The sequence below is a fragment of the Dermacentor andersoni genome, chromosome 4, assembly GCF_023375885.2.
Source record: "Dermacentor andersoni chromosome 4, qqDerAnde1_hic_scaffold, whole genome shotgun sequence".
Lineage (NCBI taxonomy): Eukaryota > Metazoa > Arthropoda > Arachnida > Ixodida > Ixodidae > Dermacentor > Dermacentor andersoni.
The window spans coordinates 128,000,766-128,017,818 of record NC_092817.1 but is presented as its reverse complement, the minus strand read 5'-3'; the positions used below and the strand labels follow the sequence as shown (position 1 = coordinate 128,017,818).

At 45.1% G+C, this 17,053-nt stretch overlaps 1 protein-coding gene across 2 annotated transcripts in view; it reads left to right on the top strand.

The window, feature by feature from the left end:
• The window catches only part of LOC126537632 (adenylate cyclase type 8-like), a 618,168-nt gene extending 601,689 nt beyond the window's left edge, over positions 1–16,479 (top strand). For both annotated transcript variants that reach the window (XM_050184787.3, XM_072287919.1), the window contains exons 15-23: positions 255–338; positions 1,646–1,812; positions 2,458–2,533; positions 6,024–6,182; positions 8,189–8,329; positions 9,476–9,568; positions 10,263–10,374; positions 13,149–13,468; positions 16,008–16,479. In XM_050184787.3, the coding sequence (XP_050040744.2) occupies positions 255–338; positions 1,646–1,812; positions 2,458–2,533; positions 6,024–6,182; positions 8,189–8,329; positions 9,476–9,568; positions 10,263–10,374; positions 13,149–13,468; positions 16,008–16,250 (1,395 nt within the window). In that variant the 3' untranslated portion in view covers positions 16,251–16,479. The remainder of the gene's footprint in view (positions 1–254; positions 339–1,645; positions 1,813–2,457; positions 2,534–6,023; positions 6,183–8,188; positions 8,330–9,475; positions 9,569–10,262; positions 10,375–13,148; positions 13,469–16,007) is intronic.
• The last annotated feature ends 574 nt before the right edge of the window (positions 16,480–17,053 follow it).

The window sequence follows — 17,053 nt, the reverse complement described above, 5'->3', positions numbered from 1 at the left end:
CTTTCGCTGCATATATCCTGGCATATCCGAGCTAAGCTACTGCCAATCTTTTTATTATTGTTGCGCTTCGGGGTGCTTCGGCGTTTGTTGTGTTTGCGAGAGTGGCATATATACTACATAACCCTTAAGGTTAACGAATGTGGCGCCCATGTCCCAAGCTGATCATTTCAATCTTCTTTATCTTTTTTGCTACTATATTTCACCCTTGAAGCAGTAAGTCGCCGCCCAGTGGTTGTGCAACCTCATTTTTTCAGTTTGTCTGCGACCGCCAGTCCAGTAACTCGACGGATCAGTGTCGCCACGAGCCGTCGGAAAGTTCCTTGTGTTGCTATCCACAGGTGCGTACACCTTCATTCGTCGGGGCGTACATGCTTTCCTTTGGTGCATGCGGCGGTGAACAAATTTATGTCAAATGGTGGTTTCTTGTGAAATTCACTGCCTAGGCTTCTAAGCTATTAGTTTCTGTAGCTGTTTCGATAATGACAAACTTTGTTTGCGCTGCTGCAACCAAAGGGACAATGGTGGATAGCATTTTGCTTACTGACGGCGCTATAAAGCTCCACTTCCCACTTTGTTCACGTCATGGCGCTCACTCTCATGTGCATTTCCGAGTTTCTGTGCGAAGTGATGTACGTGCGTTCTAGTTTTTCTTTTTTTCTAGCCCTCCTTTGGTCTCCTGTGATTTATTAAATGTGGAGTAGCAAGTCAAGCCTATGAGTAACCTGTCCAGTCATCATTAAAAATGTATATCACCAGCGTGCGCCTATGTCCCCATACTGGTTGATGTAAACTGTTTCTTTGTGATGCATTATTGGATTGTATCACAATGGGTAGGCTATGCGGTGGAAATAGCGTAACATGTCAGTGGCTGTTCAAGAGGTCATTGCCATAGGTATTGCCTATTTTCAGCTATAGCACAGCGCCAACCTTCTGCGCACTTTATCTCTTACGACCCAAGATGCAAAATATCGCGTACTTTCGTTACTACTGTAAGTGTGGGGGAAGATGGCGGAGAATCGTCGTTCAATAATATTTGTGCAGCCACCTGTAGTCACTTGGCTGGAAAACTGTAGATTTCTGCAGTTTCCGAGCTTTCTAAAATCTAAGACCAATAGGGCAACCTTACCGATTTAAAGCGGTGGGTCGTGTGATCGGCACAGCATTGAACATTTCCAGCGCATTAGTGTTACGGAGCAAGCAGCATAAAAGCAGGAAAGCTTTCATTGTGCTCCGCAGTTTGACGAACTAAGCCGGTTCATTTCGTCAGAGCACGTGGCGAAGTAAAATAAAGAACTGATAGGACGGGCTTTAGACTGACAAAAAAATAATAATGAATTTTCGAGTACTAGTTGGCAGACATATAAAGATGTCCGCTTTTAACTTATTCGCAAATGTTCGAGGCAAAGCGCCAGAACACTGAGGCTAAAGAATGCATTTGTAATGGCCAAGTGCTCGATTAAGGAAAAGTAACAACATTTGGAAGCGTTTGCGATGGATACCACGTGTATATAAAAATGTGCAAGGCACTTGTATGAAATTCTGAGCCACTTGCGCATTTGTTTTGCCCAGTATTGTCATGACATGCACCATGCCATATTTATAGCATTTTTTTTTCTCTCTCTCTTTTTATGTCTCTTTCTTTCAGTACTACGTATTTTCTTGGATGTTGTACATGGTTGCCTGCTCTGCCTTCATCAAACTCAACTACCTTATAAAGGTCGCCATGCTTACTGCCATGGCGGTAACGGACATACTGCTCGTCAAAGTGTTCTTTCCGGACGTATTCAGAAGGTCTCACAAGGGCTACAATGTGTAAGCATCTGTCAATTTGACTTGGAGGAATGCTGCAGTCAGTGTATTCACGTCGCCAAGGTTTAGGAGTAATGAAGAAACGGCGTAACCTCCGACATTTAAATCCCGTATAAGACTGCCAATATACATATGTTGCCGTCTAGCGTATCAGATTCACCGTACTCTTTCTGTGCACAACTGCGAAGGGTTTAGTATAGCAAAGAAACGAGATCTCGTGCTCGCAAACTCGTTAAGAAAGGGAACTTTCTGCGATGGCGCAGAAAGAGCAGCTTTTCTTTACGCTATGGTGGCTTGATATAAAGTTAATATGTTAGCTTGCTAGAAGCCAAGTACGCACACAGGGAATATGTGGCCGAGAGACAATTTCGTTAGTTGTAACATATATCATTCGGCCGAGTAATCGATCGAGGAATAACTCGACCTCTTAACGGATAGTCAAAGATTTGAAATGAAGCCAGGCCATGGTTAAGCTTCTGCGCGAGGAAAACATGACTGCTGTGCTATTTAAAAAATACGGCCAACTAGAAGGTTGTTAAAATTACGCAGCAGTCTCATTGATTTGCGCTAAGTATGCCTGTTCTCATATATGCGTAATTTATGTCGACCAAGAACGTTTCAGCTCTTCTTCTTTTTTTTTTTTTTCAGGATTGTTTCAGTGGAAGACCGTATGCCCATCTTGATCGCCGTATTTTTCTACATAGTTGTCTATCACTGCAGACTGGTAAGTTTCATTAACGTTACCTGTACATGCTATATGCAAAAAAAAGCATGATATGCCGCTGTTCGTTAGTGTTACTACGTAACGTCAGTACATGACATATACTGCCCAAGATGGAAGGGCTGCTTTCTAATTGCAATAGTAGCCAAATTTTAGAAGCTTCGTCGAAGAATGCCGAAAAATTTTATATATCCAGCTTGTGTGCCGAGTCTATCGCCTTTCTACGTGTTTATTTTTTGAAGTGTTGAATTGGCACTGGTAGTAAGCTCAATATACTGTGGTTGAACGCGACCCTAATAATACACCAAAACAACAGCATCTAAGAAACGACGAAATAAAATAAAGCGAGTCTTTAAAAACAAAAAGCTAATTTCGTCTTGATTTACGTGATCCAACCCAGCCTAGCCAAGTAAGAACTTATTAATGTATTTATTCCACAATGATGTGGGGGGGGGGGGGGGCATTTCTATGGGCGCTTTGACCTTAATGCATTGTCAGAGAATGTTGTAACCCTTATAAAAATAAAAAAGAAGGTGGGGCAGTAGATATTGCACGAAAGTTGCAATAACGCAACGAAAGAACCGAACTATTCTTTCGACGTTTCCTTTCGGCTCTCAACTCATTTGCTGCGACAGCGGCACTCTCCCACATGCCATCTTGCTTCCGTGCTTGCCTACTCGTTCGTCAAATAACTGCGCTCGGTGAAACAGCCAAAAAATCGATCGGCTATGTTGTGACTGCTAATTTAGAATGTATAGTACCAAGTAAGAACCTATTCGTGTACATTGATGTGCGTGTGTCAATTCATGCCTCGACCTTGATGAGCAGTCACAGAATGCAGTACCCCGAATGGAAGGACAAAAGTTACTCGGAGCGGGGAAACACCGCGCCAAAATTATAGTAGCACAAGCACAGTTGACCATTGTTTCTCGCCCCCACGGAGCGAAACCATATGCATGAAACATGCGCGATTACTAAATGCCTCCAACCATGCGCACCCGTTGCAGTCCCGTTCCATCAATGCGATAGAAGGGGGCAACCCTGCATCGCGCTTCCGCTTTTGCGCTCGACGTCGACTGAGACGAATGACGCCGGCGCTGTCATCCTGTCGTCCCGTGGCCTCAACACGACACTCTGGTCTGCCTGCGCGACGACATTCGTAGCCATTAGTGTAATGAACCTCGAGAAACCGTCTCGGGTGAAGCAGGGCGAGGTGAAACTGTCGTTGGCGATGTGTCCGCGATGTGTGTAATAACTCCGAATGGCGCCTTTTTCGTAGCTCAAGGAGACAGCGAATCCACTACCGAACGGCGTATCGAAAGCCTTTTGCTGCTTATCATCATTTTCTATATTTATTTATTTTTTCCAAGCGTAGAGAAGAGGCAAGAAAAGAAGGTGGGAGGGAGAGAGGAAGAAAGAAAGAAATTCCACTGGATTAGCTTGCAGATGCAAAGCTAGCTGGCTAACGAGGCGTGGTATAGCGGTAAGCGTAAGCTGCCAGTGATTAGTTACGTACCCTACTTTTGAGATAGTAATGCGCTACGGTAAACAAGTCGCCGTCTTTGCTTACGCAAACGCTTTCTTCGAAATGTTATGGACTAATTTCCTAACAATTATGTATATATCCTTTAGCGTTAATAGTACACAATCTATGTCAGAAGTACGTGGCGCTTTCTTCAACACGGCTGTTCAACTGTGTTCTCGTTGGAAGGGTGCAAGAAATGTCTTGCTGGCTATCGTAAACTGAACACTATGCGAGCGAACCTCTCTGCTAGTTATCGTGACAGCTCGTATGCCGCACCTTTTCCAGTGAGTTTAACGTCTTCAAAGTTTTATCAGGGTTATCTGTGAAAAGGTAGCTGATCTGTGGAAGACAGCGGCGTTTTATTTTATTTATTTTGCACGCATAGATATCATTCACAGAGAAGAAGGAGAGCTAGCTCGCAGCTGTCCCCAGGAGAGGCACAACGCTTGATGGCTATAGAAGTGAAAAGGTACTTAGAAAAAGAATAGTGAAACAATACCATAAATAAAAGAACCTAGAATGTGGAAGAATACATAAGCGATGTTCTTCGACAGCTCATATCGCCGGTTCTGGGTTCCGACATGCGACCAGCTATACCGATGACAGCGACAACAAAGAGAAACGTGGTATCTAGTTATCGATCTTCGTCAAGCAAGGGTGGCTGAGGAGAAAATGTCTTGCTGCAATGACAATAAAACAAATTCTGCCCATCGAGTCTGGAAACAGTATCAAGTTATCGATAACCTTCCGAATGTTACTAGAATGTTACTTACTCAAGCGAAGCAGTGGGTCTCCTCGGCGGTGCTAGGATATGCTACGAAAGACAAGTTGTGTCCGGTCGAAGCGCGATCACTGGACCTGTAACCAAGTTAGCGCCCTAGTCGGTCTTTCACAATTGAATGATTCCTTCGTTAACTACACTAATAGAATACGTGGTAAGTACAGCGCAGACGAAGTGGAAGCGATCCGGAAGCGATCCGGAAGCGATGCGGAAGCGATGCGGAAGTAGCATTCGAGAAACGGTCCCTCGAAGCCAACGGAAGCAGAACGCAATTCTGGAAAGGCGCCTGGACGTTGCTACATAGAAGCTCCAGAGTCACTGAATATTCAGCGAAGCAGAAACGGTGCAAGAAAAGCGAGTCAGCAGAATTACTGAGCCTCCCCCAATTTGCATAATATGTATCGACTAGTGCAGTGTCGGGGCAACGTTTCCGACTGTGAGCAACGACAGCTTTTTTTTTTCTTCTAGGCAAAAAATATGACAATTTAGGGGACGAGAAAGGAGTCTGCTTGCATTGAGAAATTGTTTTTTTTTTTTTGTATTGTCTCGCAGTGGCGTATGTTACATGCAGAATTATGCATCTGCTTTGAAATAGACGCGCAACGACCACGGAAGTAAGACGAGCAAGAAAAGGGCATCACTCGAAACAAATTTTACTCGCAGAAAAGCAGCGTAATATATTGCCGTTCCGAGCATGCGCCAGCCACATCGCTTCAAGAACAACAGAGATAGAGAACTCCAACTTTCGATAAAAGGCAATATTTCAGCATATTGGCCTGTGCATTGTGATTCCTGCATGTGTGAGCCGAGGTTTTATAGTGTTTGCATTCTCGGCAAGTGTGCAGACGCCCTGGCGCGTGAGATAATGGAATAATACTGCATTAAAAGGAAAAGGGACGTGTATATCAGTGACACGTCTGTGGTTCTGCGTGGTGGAGAATACGAATTTTGCAATCTTTTCTACATTAGAAAGTTTCTGGAAATCCCCTTATCTGGTGCAATTTGATGAGCGCTTGACGCAATGTGGTTGGCGAATGTTCGGAACGGCTATATATTACCCTGCTTTTTTGTGAATAAAGTTAGTTACCCAGTTATCATGTACCAACTAGCCCAGCAGCAAGTATTACAGTTATGTATGTATGTATGTATGTATGTATGTATGTATGTATGTATGTCAATCTTCGCAGACTGAAGTCACCTCAAGACTGGACTTCCTGTGGAAGCGCCAAGCACAGGCTAACCTGCAGAGCATGCGCGAGATATGCACCTACAACACGCAACTGCTACGCAACGTTCTTCCCGACCACGTGGCAACCTATTTTCTTACTCATGACAGAAAGAATGAGGTTAGTATTCGCCCCTAGATTGAGCTACAGGTGGCAGCACCATCACCAAGGGGAGTACGGCAGCGCGATTAAAAGACGGGACAAAAGAGGAGACATAGGGACACACACAGCGCTTCTGTCCCGTCTTTTAATCGCGCAACCCTACTCCCCTTGAAGATGTATTACCAACAAGCCCACATTGCAACTGTCGCCAAGTTAGTGTGGATAGGCGGTCGAAGGCGCGCATTCAAGTGTACAAGGCGGTGTTCCGCTGTAGACGACATGGCCCGACTTTCTGGTAGTGTAACGCGCTGACTGCAGATAAATGATGCTATGTTGTCCTCCAGTGCCCCATTTTTTTCATGACGTGTGCACAACGTTATCACTGACTTGAAAGATGCGCAAACTGTCATTCAACGCATGAATGGCACTCAGCCGCGCAGTCTCTGTTTCGGCACTTTCTTGCGGCTTATTTTTATTTCACTTGCGTTCCGCCTACTCTGAAGATATTGTTGCGCAAGTTAATAATTGCCTTCAGAAAAGTATAGGCATGAGCTGGTTGGTAATACATAGTTACCCTAGAAGCATAGCGCGGGAAGGACGATCGACAAAGACTTGTGCCTAATGCAAACAGAGCAGCCCTGATAACAAGTGCCACTATAGCCTTTCCCCAAGCCACTGGGCTGGACACATGACTTTAGAGATGCCACACCGCTGTGAACTTGTATGTACGCACCTCTTCCTCATATCATCATCATCATTCATTCATCAGCCATTTTCCTCCCCTCCCCTTTTCCCCAGTGTAGAGTAGCAGGCCGGAGCAAGTTATAGCTCAGGCCGACCTCTCTGCCGTTCTGTAAATAAATCTCTTCTCTTCTGTTCTCTTTCTCTTCTTTTGGGGATATGAGTCATTGCTTAAGGGGTATGAGCCATTGAGAAGGTCACTTAGTTTGTTTTGTTTTTTTATCGCTCAACTTGTTGTTTGCGTGGTTCCAATGAATGTATTAACTGCACGCTTCACTTTGCTGAGTGCTTGTAGCCTCTGCATTACGAGAGGGGTCAGCCATTGCATTTTCTGATTGCTTAGAGGGGTATGAGCAATTGCTGATGATGACAGTTTTTGTACGATTGTACGAATGGCTTACGATGTGAACTTTTGTATCCTAGCTGGTTGATTCCTTAATGCTCCAAGCAGTGTCGAAGGATACTGCATTCGAGCGCAATCCTAAATTATGTTGTCATTTATATTCTAATCAACAAGCGGAGAACGCTGCCATTGACTTCGAAAAAAATGTAAAAGAGCAACAGATCAATTCATTGAATTCCCGCGCCTCGGCGCTCGTACTAATTTGACACCTGTTTCTCAGTTTTCATTACTATTGCAATATATGTTCAGTAAGATGACACGGATCGCGGTATCTTAGGTTATGACCACTCAATAATATTTAGTGGCAATTCAAGCTTCATAACTTCACAATAGCATCTGAGATTTCTGCGACACTTCTGTTAATATTCTTGGAGCAGAAATTTGTCTTAGAATATTCGTTGCTGATTCGGTATACTTATTATGTGTCCTACGCGTTGCTGATTAATTATTCCCTGCAGCTGATATACGTGAATATCGCGTACATGGACGCACGTCTTCACGATCGCGCTGCATTTATTTTCATTCTTTTTCCTGGTTCTGTTGATAATGTAAGTGTCTCTGAAAACCTACATTCGTTCACTTTTTCCATCAATTTTCAGCGAAGTGATTGCGCGGACATCCATTCTTTCTAACGCCTCGTTTTATAATACACCATAGAGCTTTGTTTAATATTTTGCCAAAACAACAAAAAATTACGCAAGAGCCATCTAGTGCGTGTTTCTTCGTTTGTGTTGCTCGCTTCTTTTTTTCTGTGTGTTTGTGAACAGTAATCTACAACGCTTCACTACACAGTTAATATCTCAGAGTGTAGTCTTGGCATATATTATCAGTAATGCTTATTATTATTTCACATGCACAATACATTTCATTGGTGTTGCAGGAGCTCTATGCACAGTCCTACGTCTGCTGCGGTGTTTTGTTCGCCTCCATACCAAACTTTGCAAATTTTTATTCCGAGGACGTCAACAACGGCGTGGAATGCATCAGGCTACTGAATGAAATAATATTTGACTTTGACCAGGTAAGAAGCCGTCAACAAAGGTTGCCTCTTTACAGGGAATAAAGCTGTTTGCAGCACAACTAAAATATGGGTACTCTTCACTTTTTAAATCCCAGTACCCATCAGTGAACGACTTCAGTACTTGTCACTCTAAATTCATAACATTTAGGTGCTGTTGTAAAAAGGGCAAATTTAACCCCACCATAATTTTCATGTCCCTCTCCTAACCCCTGTCACTTCCACCTCCTCCCCGAATTTTGTCGTTTTGACAGCAGCAGCAGTAGGAACAGATAAATAGCGACGCTAAGCGCTAAAACTGGGGTTAGCTTTCTTTATTACGTAATGTTAAAAAAAGCTTCGAATTATAAGGTATTTCCGTAGAAAGAAAGATGAAGTGTCATGTAGGACCATGAAGTCACGGACGCTTTGCTAATTATACAAAAAAAGGAAAGAAAACGTGCGTCGACACCAGCTCTCTAAATGGAGCAAAAGCGGCGCCACTTTGAAATTGAATAGCCACAGCCAAACCGTAACTGTTCAGCACGCTCCTGCGAAATCGACGAATAGTATAAAAGAAGCGATTGGCTGGCGAGCACCTCGCCCAACCGAAAGTGTTACCACGTGATTTTTCAACCGCTGCGGAATATTCGAAATTGAACACCTATCAGTAAATTGCGAGCACTTCCGTCATTCTAAGTGGCCTCTGTCTTTAGCCGAAAGGCACGCTCCTGGGAGGCGCACTTATTGTTCCGCCAGCTCGTAATAATATTTTATACTTACTGCGGTAACCTTTAGTTGTTTTAAATCGTTATGTTTTATTGTATCATGCTTTTAACGAAACGCCATTGCCATAGCCCACCGCACTACTTAGTGTCCTTATTTTAGCAACAATATATTTTACGCCATCAACAGTAACAGATTTTAGGCCTCTTTACAGCCATGTCACATATACCATGAGGAATTCATTGTCTACACCATTCACAATGCACCGTAAACATTACATTTGTCATGGCGCTCTTTGGTCATACCTGGCCCTTGCGCCATAAAACGCCACACATCGTCGTTGTTTTCAATCAGCAGTCCTCTTCTATTTTTTTTCATCTTTCGATAAGTTCGGAGAAGTAACCCATAATTTACCACTTTGTTACAATTTCTCTCTTGCATTAGCTGCTCGATGACGAAAGGTTTCAATGCCTGGAGAAAATCAAGACAATCAGCAGCACCTACATGGCGGCTTCTGGCCTGAACCCTAAAGACCAGGTGAGCACGTTGCAAGTGGCTTCTTTGTGCAAATTCTCACGTCTCTTCTCTCTACGCGTTGCAGCTTTGACTAACGCTCGTGCGAGCTCTTCACAGATGACTTACAGTTGCTCCATGCCCGCTGCCGGGCTGCTACGTTCCTACACAAAGCGTATAACTGGGCGTTCATCTTTCTCGGACCAAATTCAGTTTTTTTTTTTTTTTGCAACACCACTTAAAGTTAATACTGTCGTACAAGGAACAAAGAATGCTTTCCAGGCCAAACTAAGGAGTTTTTTGTGGTAATCGCACAGGTGGCAATTTATGTTTACATTAGATCTTTAAAAAAGAATTGCATGTGACAAGCATGTGGGTAAAATGTTCTTGCTTTTGTAGGTATCTCCTGACCGTCTAGCAGGCAACAGTTTGTCTTTCGATGACTTCAAAGTATAATTACTAAATTCAAAAATGCAGTTAATTAAGGAGACACCAATCAAGTGAGCGTTTCAAATCTAACTTTTTCTGGTAGCAGCGGAGTGTTCAGGGCAGAACTGCCTCATAACTCAAATATGTACTGCAGTCTTATGTAGAGCTTAACTTATACTATATGACGTATATTTGGTCTTTTTTTTTATTCTACTAAAGTTTACCACCGGTGGCTCGTTGTTTATATGCTCTCCGTTCAAGTAAATCACACGTGATCTTTCCATTACAGAACCTTGCATCATGGGTCCACCTAACAGCTCTGGTGGACTTCGCCATCTCTATGAAAGAAGCCCTTGAAGATGTCAATAAGCATTCTTTCAACAACTTCAAGCTGCGTGTAGGTAAGAGAGCTTTTAACGAAAAGTGCAGTGCCAACCGAAGTGCACCCTGTAGTTTCGTTTCATCTCGCGCGATGGGCACTAAAAAGCTTGTTACTTTAGCTACGGGCAAAATACAGCCAATTTTAATACGTGTCTATAATAGGAGTGTTTCCTTGAAAAAATTGGCTCAGAAATTAGTTGGGTCATGACATCCGGATACAGAGTACTGGATGCTTCCAGTCTACGCAACCGTAGCGCTTGTATATCGCTACAGAAAGGAGCGCATTGACGCCGTACAGATTTATAATCTTTGTAAGCATTTTATGCCATGAAAAATCACCATCGAATATCAAAGAACAAAAATAAAGTAGCGCGCGTCGTCTGTTCCCCGATGACGCCGCCGTTGCCCTATACGGAAACAAAGCGCTGCATGAGCGGAGGTCTGTTTGCGGCGGCTACTGTGAATCGCGCCCACGCGTCACCGACGTGCTGCCTCTCGCGATATCCCGATTAACGAGGCAGTCGAGCCACACTTCGCTCCGTTTGCAACGTGCCCCACGTGACAAGATTGTCCGCGGCAGCCAATATAACGCGAAATAAAAGCGCGTATTGAGCTGCGCTCAAATTTCGCATTAGGGAGTATCGTAATCGTCGGTGAATTTTTTGCTTGTTTGAAGTTCACATGGTTTGGTAAAAAAAAAAAATCGCCTAACTGTACATTTCAGAGGTTCTTCGCTAGAGAAGCATCCGGATCATTCTTGTTTCTTGTTTTTTTTTTTCGTGTTCTGTTTGTTGTGCTCTATATCGCTGGACAGTGAACCGTCAGAAAACAAGAGCATACTGATGACGGCTTTTCAGTAATAAATTAGAGATTACGAGTAGTGCTCTACCGCCACTGGTGTATAATCTATTGCAGAAAGACATAGAATTGGGCCCGTATTCACGAAATAGTCCTCACGCTAGAACTGTTCGTAAAATCAGGCGCCAAACAATTGTGACGTTGAACATATTAAAAAAGTAGTCGATCAACGGCAAACAGCTCTAAACGAGTGAAAATGAGTGTTTCTTCGACCACAAAAAAAGCAAGGTTATGGCGTAAAACGACAGCAGGGTAGGCCACATTTTGTAAAGAGTATTTTCATTTTACATTATCTCTTCCGTTTGTCATTGGTTCCGCTATCAGCCTGCTCTGCGACTTCGTGAAACCGATAATCACAAAGTAATGTAGTCGAAGGAACTTAATCCTTACAAAACGAGTCCAGGGAAGCAAAAGATCCGTGTTGAAAAATGAACTGTCGGTGGAGGACATCTCATGCTGAAGGAGATTAAACTGATGTTACGCTGACGAACGCGGGGCGACTCCCATAAGCTGCGTATATACGCCTCGAAATGTTTACGCTTGGTGTCTGTGGCTCCTAAAATTTCTGCAAATGTTCAAATTGTGAACAACCACATGAAGAACAATGTGGATGACAAGGATGAACGAAAATCCCTATACGAGGAGGCAGACATGGTTTCTGAAGCTGTCGTCTGTCTGACGCGAACCTGTTGGGCCTGCGTACTTACGTCATTAGGACCGCAGTCGCACAGGTGGCTTGCGACCTCCCACTTTCCTTCGTCTGCAACTTTGAAGAAAAATAACAGGCCTATACGTGAATTAACGTTTCAGGCAAAATGCTTGTCTTTTTTTTTTAACAGCGGAGACAGCAAAATGGACTGTCTTGCAATCCACATTGCTTCATTTGGTTGTCCATGCTCACAGTTCGAGCACTCTAGACGTTAGGGGGCATGAAGGCCAAACATCGCGCAAAATTGCGCCATTTGTTGTGCGAGTCACTAGAGGCGCCTCACTTACGACAGGGCACCATCACGATATCTTCTTCACAAAGAGATGTAGTACAGTTCGGTCATTTACTAACGTGAGTTCGGTCCTCCTATATAATATCGCTCCAACTGTCGCGTGCCTTCGTAGTTCGCAGATGATTGTTTTTTTGTTCTTTTTGCTTTCTTGCACCGCTTGAGCATCTCTCCCGACGGTGTAATCGTATTTTCAAATTAATGTATGTTCTTAATTTGTCAATGTCCGTGTTCCTCAAATTGTCGCGCATTCCCATGACAACTACGCGCTGTTTTCGTCCTACCAGTACCAAGTGGCCAACGGAAGGGCTACGTGATTAACTTTGCCCCCCCCCCCCCCCCCCGAACGCTGTTCAATTCGCGTCCGCGTCGAGCTTTCGCACCGCGTGCTTTATTGCACTAGAATTGCTTTACGGCCGCGAAGTAATTATTGCCTGTCGGTGTGAACCCGTTGTCGGCGAAGGTCACAGGTCTTGGCTGTCCATTCCCGTTAGTGAAGGCACTCTGCCACTATTTGGAGGTCACAAGCGTCGGACTGCAATACAAAAAGGACACTCAAAGCTCGTACAAGAAACAAGGGCAGCTTGTAGGCAAACGCTTCCCTGAAATGGAAATATGAAACGCTGTTCTATCCTTCATTGTTTTTCGCACCCTTCATACGTTCATCCATTTCTCGCTGCTGAGCTTCCAGGCCACTTTAACTACCGCGCACTGCGCTAAGACGTTCTGAGACCGGGCTCATTTTTTGCGGGCGCCAATTGAGCTACGGCGGCAGCAATCTTCCCTTCGAGGCTCTCGTAGTAATGCGATCAGCTTTGTGGTGTTGCGAGGCAGGAGCCGATAGCATCAGGCGCCGGCGAGTATACACACTGCTCCTATTGCGACCAGCTTCACTCGCTGTGTTCGTAGCCCCAAGCCATACTTCTTTGCGGGAACAGGAATAAGCCACGGTCCGCTGGTCGGCGGCGTCATCGGGGCGCGCAAGCCCGTGTACGACATCTGGGGCAACACGGTGAACGAGGCCAGCCGGATGGACTCCACCGGGGCCCTGGACCACATCCAGGTGCCGCGGCCCACGGCGCAGCTGCTCGAGGAGCACGGCTACAGCGTCCAGTGCCGCGGCCTCGTCCAGGTCAAGGGCAAGGGCACCATGGAGACGTACTTCGTGCTAGGCAAGAAGATCGCGCGCGCGCGCTCCATGAACCGCAATCCGAGCACCAGGAGCACGCTGGCTGCCTTCGTCTACGGGCTCGTGCAGGTAGGTCGCCCTCGGAGAACGTAACTCACAGTGTGCGGAAATGAATCGAGCTGTCAGTCGCTCAGACGGGTTTTTTTAAGAATGCTGTATCGAACGGCTGTATCGAAGAAGAAAACGCAGCGGAATACAATGTCACTTTTTTAAACATATGAGCCTTGACTGTGTCTGGAAGGCAGCTTCAACGTGAAACTGCATGCGTGTGCATCTCTGCGCTTTCTAATTTTTGTCTGTGTGTTTGCACGCCTGCGTGCGTGTACATGCTTTCGAGACAGGGGTTTCAGAAAGCACAAACGTAATGGCCTGTGCGTCATACAATAAGCGACGCCGGGTCGTTGCTCACAGCGTGAACACCGAATGTAGGCCATCACTCCACTAATCGGTCTTAATGCGTTGGGAGTCCATACTTTCGTCGCATATTGCAGATTCTGAGGTATGAATTGTAATCAACCAGGCTGCTACACAGGTCGTGACAGACATGTTTTTTTTTTTTTTTTTTTTTTTTGCTTAAGCTTAATATTCGAGCTGATGTGACTCGACTTTAAGCCGTAACCACGTGCAACGTCTTTGTGGCGTAACATCCGCGCACCGCTAACGTGTCTCACTTTCGCGCATCGCAGTATACAGTTAATACCTCCAGTCTTAACAAGGATTATTAGCGCTTCATGCTGTTGTCACTACAGCGAATTTCAGTGGCCTGTTTGGAGCACACAGGGAGCAAGTTATCAAGCAAAAAGTTTGGAGAGGTCAGCTCAAATTGCAAGCCATAAGTATATATTACGCGTTTTAATGGCCCTAGTCAGGACATCTCTGCTAAATTTAGAAGTGTGACGGACTAGACCAACTAGTAATCAGCTTTAGTTATAGAGGTGCGTAGCGCGCTAAGCAGCGGACAGGACAATGACAGACAAACACGAGCGCTAACTTCCAGCTAAGGTTTATTGCGATATGCGCAATATCTATACCAGTTGACAAAAAAACATGGTATAACGAAGAAGAGGCAAATAATCCTAGCGCTTATTACAATTAACCACAGCTGAAAGTTAGTCCTCCAGTTTGCCTCTCGTCGTTGCAGTTCACTGCTACGCGCTATACTTATCTGCCCAAAATCGGTGCATCGGACTTCGACTCAGCGTGACCTATTTCCTTTCTTGCCACCTGCTCCTTACTCGAATTGCCCAGCAGAAAACTGTTCGACCTTCTTCGCAGAGCAAATCACAGACCACATGAACGACCAGGCCAAGTCCGCGCGTTGAAAAATTTACTAACACTTTTTTTTCGGTCACGCGCCGCAAGCAACCAACAAAGGGCGGACTGCTTTTGCTTGTCGGTACGTTGGACGAAGCTCGCGTAGCCTCGTAGGCAGCTGGCATTGGTCGATAGCACTTAGCATACCGATATGAAATATTCTTGATAAAAAAGGATTTTGCGATGCTTTTGCGAATGGTTCGACGGCCGAAAATAATAAGATGCATGGAGAAGAAAGGAAAGTTTCCGCGCCCAGAATCGGAGCTTCGATCTCTTATGTCCAAACGGAGGCTATACCGCTTCGTACGGCAAGACGAACTTTTCTTGAAAGGAAAAGAGATTAACAAAATTTTCCAGGAAAAGTTTCTTTGTAGATGAATGTGTTATAGTATATGTACGGTGTCTGCAAGAAGTTGGAAAATGTACATTCGTAACAAAAAACCTGCGAAAGCATTAAAAAAATTATATTTACCCAAGCCGCTAGGCGGAATTGAATCTGTGATCCTTCTTTCGCTTGCAAAGCATCCACACCACGGTTACGCCGAACCAATGTAGGTAAAGACATGTTCTAGTGCCGTTGTGTAATATGAGAAATTGTCGTCAGCGTGCTCGGTAACACATTACCTAAACAGCTTGCGCTTTCTGCATGTATTTACAAAAGAAAATAAAGACATTAAGCAGAACACTGAACATTCTGAACTCTACGCATCCGAATAGTCGCTTCGTTTGCCAGCTCCAATTATTCAGGATGCCCCGCGTAGCCTCTGCCACAATTCAAAATATGCGAGTGCCTCGTAACTGGACAGAACCAAGGTAATGTTGTTTGGCGTCGCTTAAAGGAAGTTAGACTATTATATTTTGCATTTCGCCTAATTACATATTTAGTTATCATTAATTGAATAACTTCTCAAATATTTTAAGCAGAGCAATCTTGTCAATCTTGTCAACTCCCAGACCATCTTTCGGCTGTAGAGAATGTCCACTTACCGGGAGCGCTGGGTTTCAAAGCTGATATGTGAGCATTGCCAGCGACGAAGATAGGGAAACAATGATTAGAGTATAGGTGGAAAGAAATAGTAGGGAAGACATGGGGACCGTACAGTCAAAGGCGCAGCTATATTTACGAGGTATAGCAGAGCTAGTAGAATACTAGATTGGTATATGGTTACACTCAAGTGCTCACCCCGGCTGTGCCGCCATCCCGATACGAAGGGGATGCCATCATCGTCATCTCCTTCGTCATCATTTTCATCACGATCACTAATCCCGTTCGAAAAACCATCCCCACTTGCAGGCCCGCAAGAAGCAGGCCCTGGGTTCCAGCCTGAGCGTGCCCAGTCCCCGGCAGAGGACGTCCCCGAACGCCGGTTCCTTCATGCGCAAGCAGAAGCTGCACCGCATGCTGTCCGAGACGCCCAACTCGGACCGCAAGCGCAACAGGCTACGGGAGAGGAGGATGACCGAGACGGCCGGCAGCAGCCAGTCCTTCCCGGACATGCGCAGTGCGGACAGGGACGAGCCTTTCAACTCGCCGTGACGTGCTTTGTGCGCGAACGCGAATGCGCGCCAAGCCGCGGTGCGTGTGTTCCGGCATGCGCGAGCGTCTGCGCGTCTGTGTGTGTTTCCGTGCGCGCGCACGCGCACGCAGGAGCAACGAGTCGGCGGCATTTGTTCGGAACAGTGTGGACGGACCTTCTTCGCCGGAGGCAGGCCGTCTCGAGAGGCGATGGGACGAAATGTGGACTTGCCTTGTCTCGCGAGAAAAAGAAAGCCTGTCCCTGAAGTCGTCCTAACAAAAAGGTAATGTTCGCATGGACCAGCAGAGGATAAAACTGAAACGAAAAAAAAAAATAGAAAATGAAGCCCGTAGGGAGTTTAACCAGAACGGAAAATATCGTTTGCACAGGCACACGATATTGTCCTAATCGTTTCATACATGTTGACGGCCTTGAAGAAGGAAATAAGCGTTACGCCTTTCTTTATTAGTACTTGTTTAGTTGCATAACAAACCTACTCTTCGTATGTAATTTTGTTTTCGCTCAACGCTACCGAGAATAGTGCACGTGTGCTATAATAATTTCAGATTTAATACCTATATTGAATGCATTTCGTGCTAACCTGATGCGAACGCGCGAACAGTTTACAGTGGCGGTTTTATATTCTGGTGCAAGAAGTAAAACTTCTCGCCCCGCCGCAGATCACTTGTGTACCAGCATTTGGCGCTCCTGACGCGGGCGCGTCTTTGATGCCGGAACAGCACGGCAGCGCCGACGGCGTGAACGCGCATCGTATTGCTGTCACAATAAAAACTTTTTTGCCATTAAAACAAAGAACAATGTA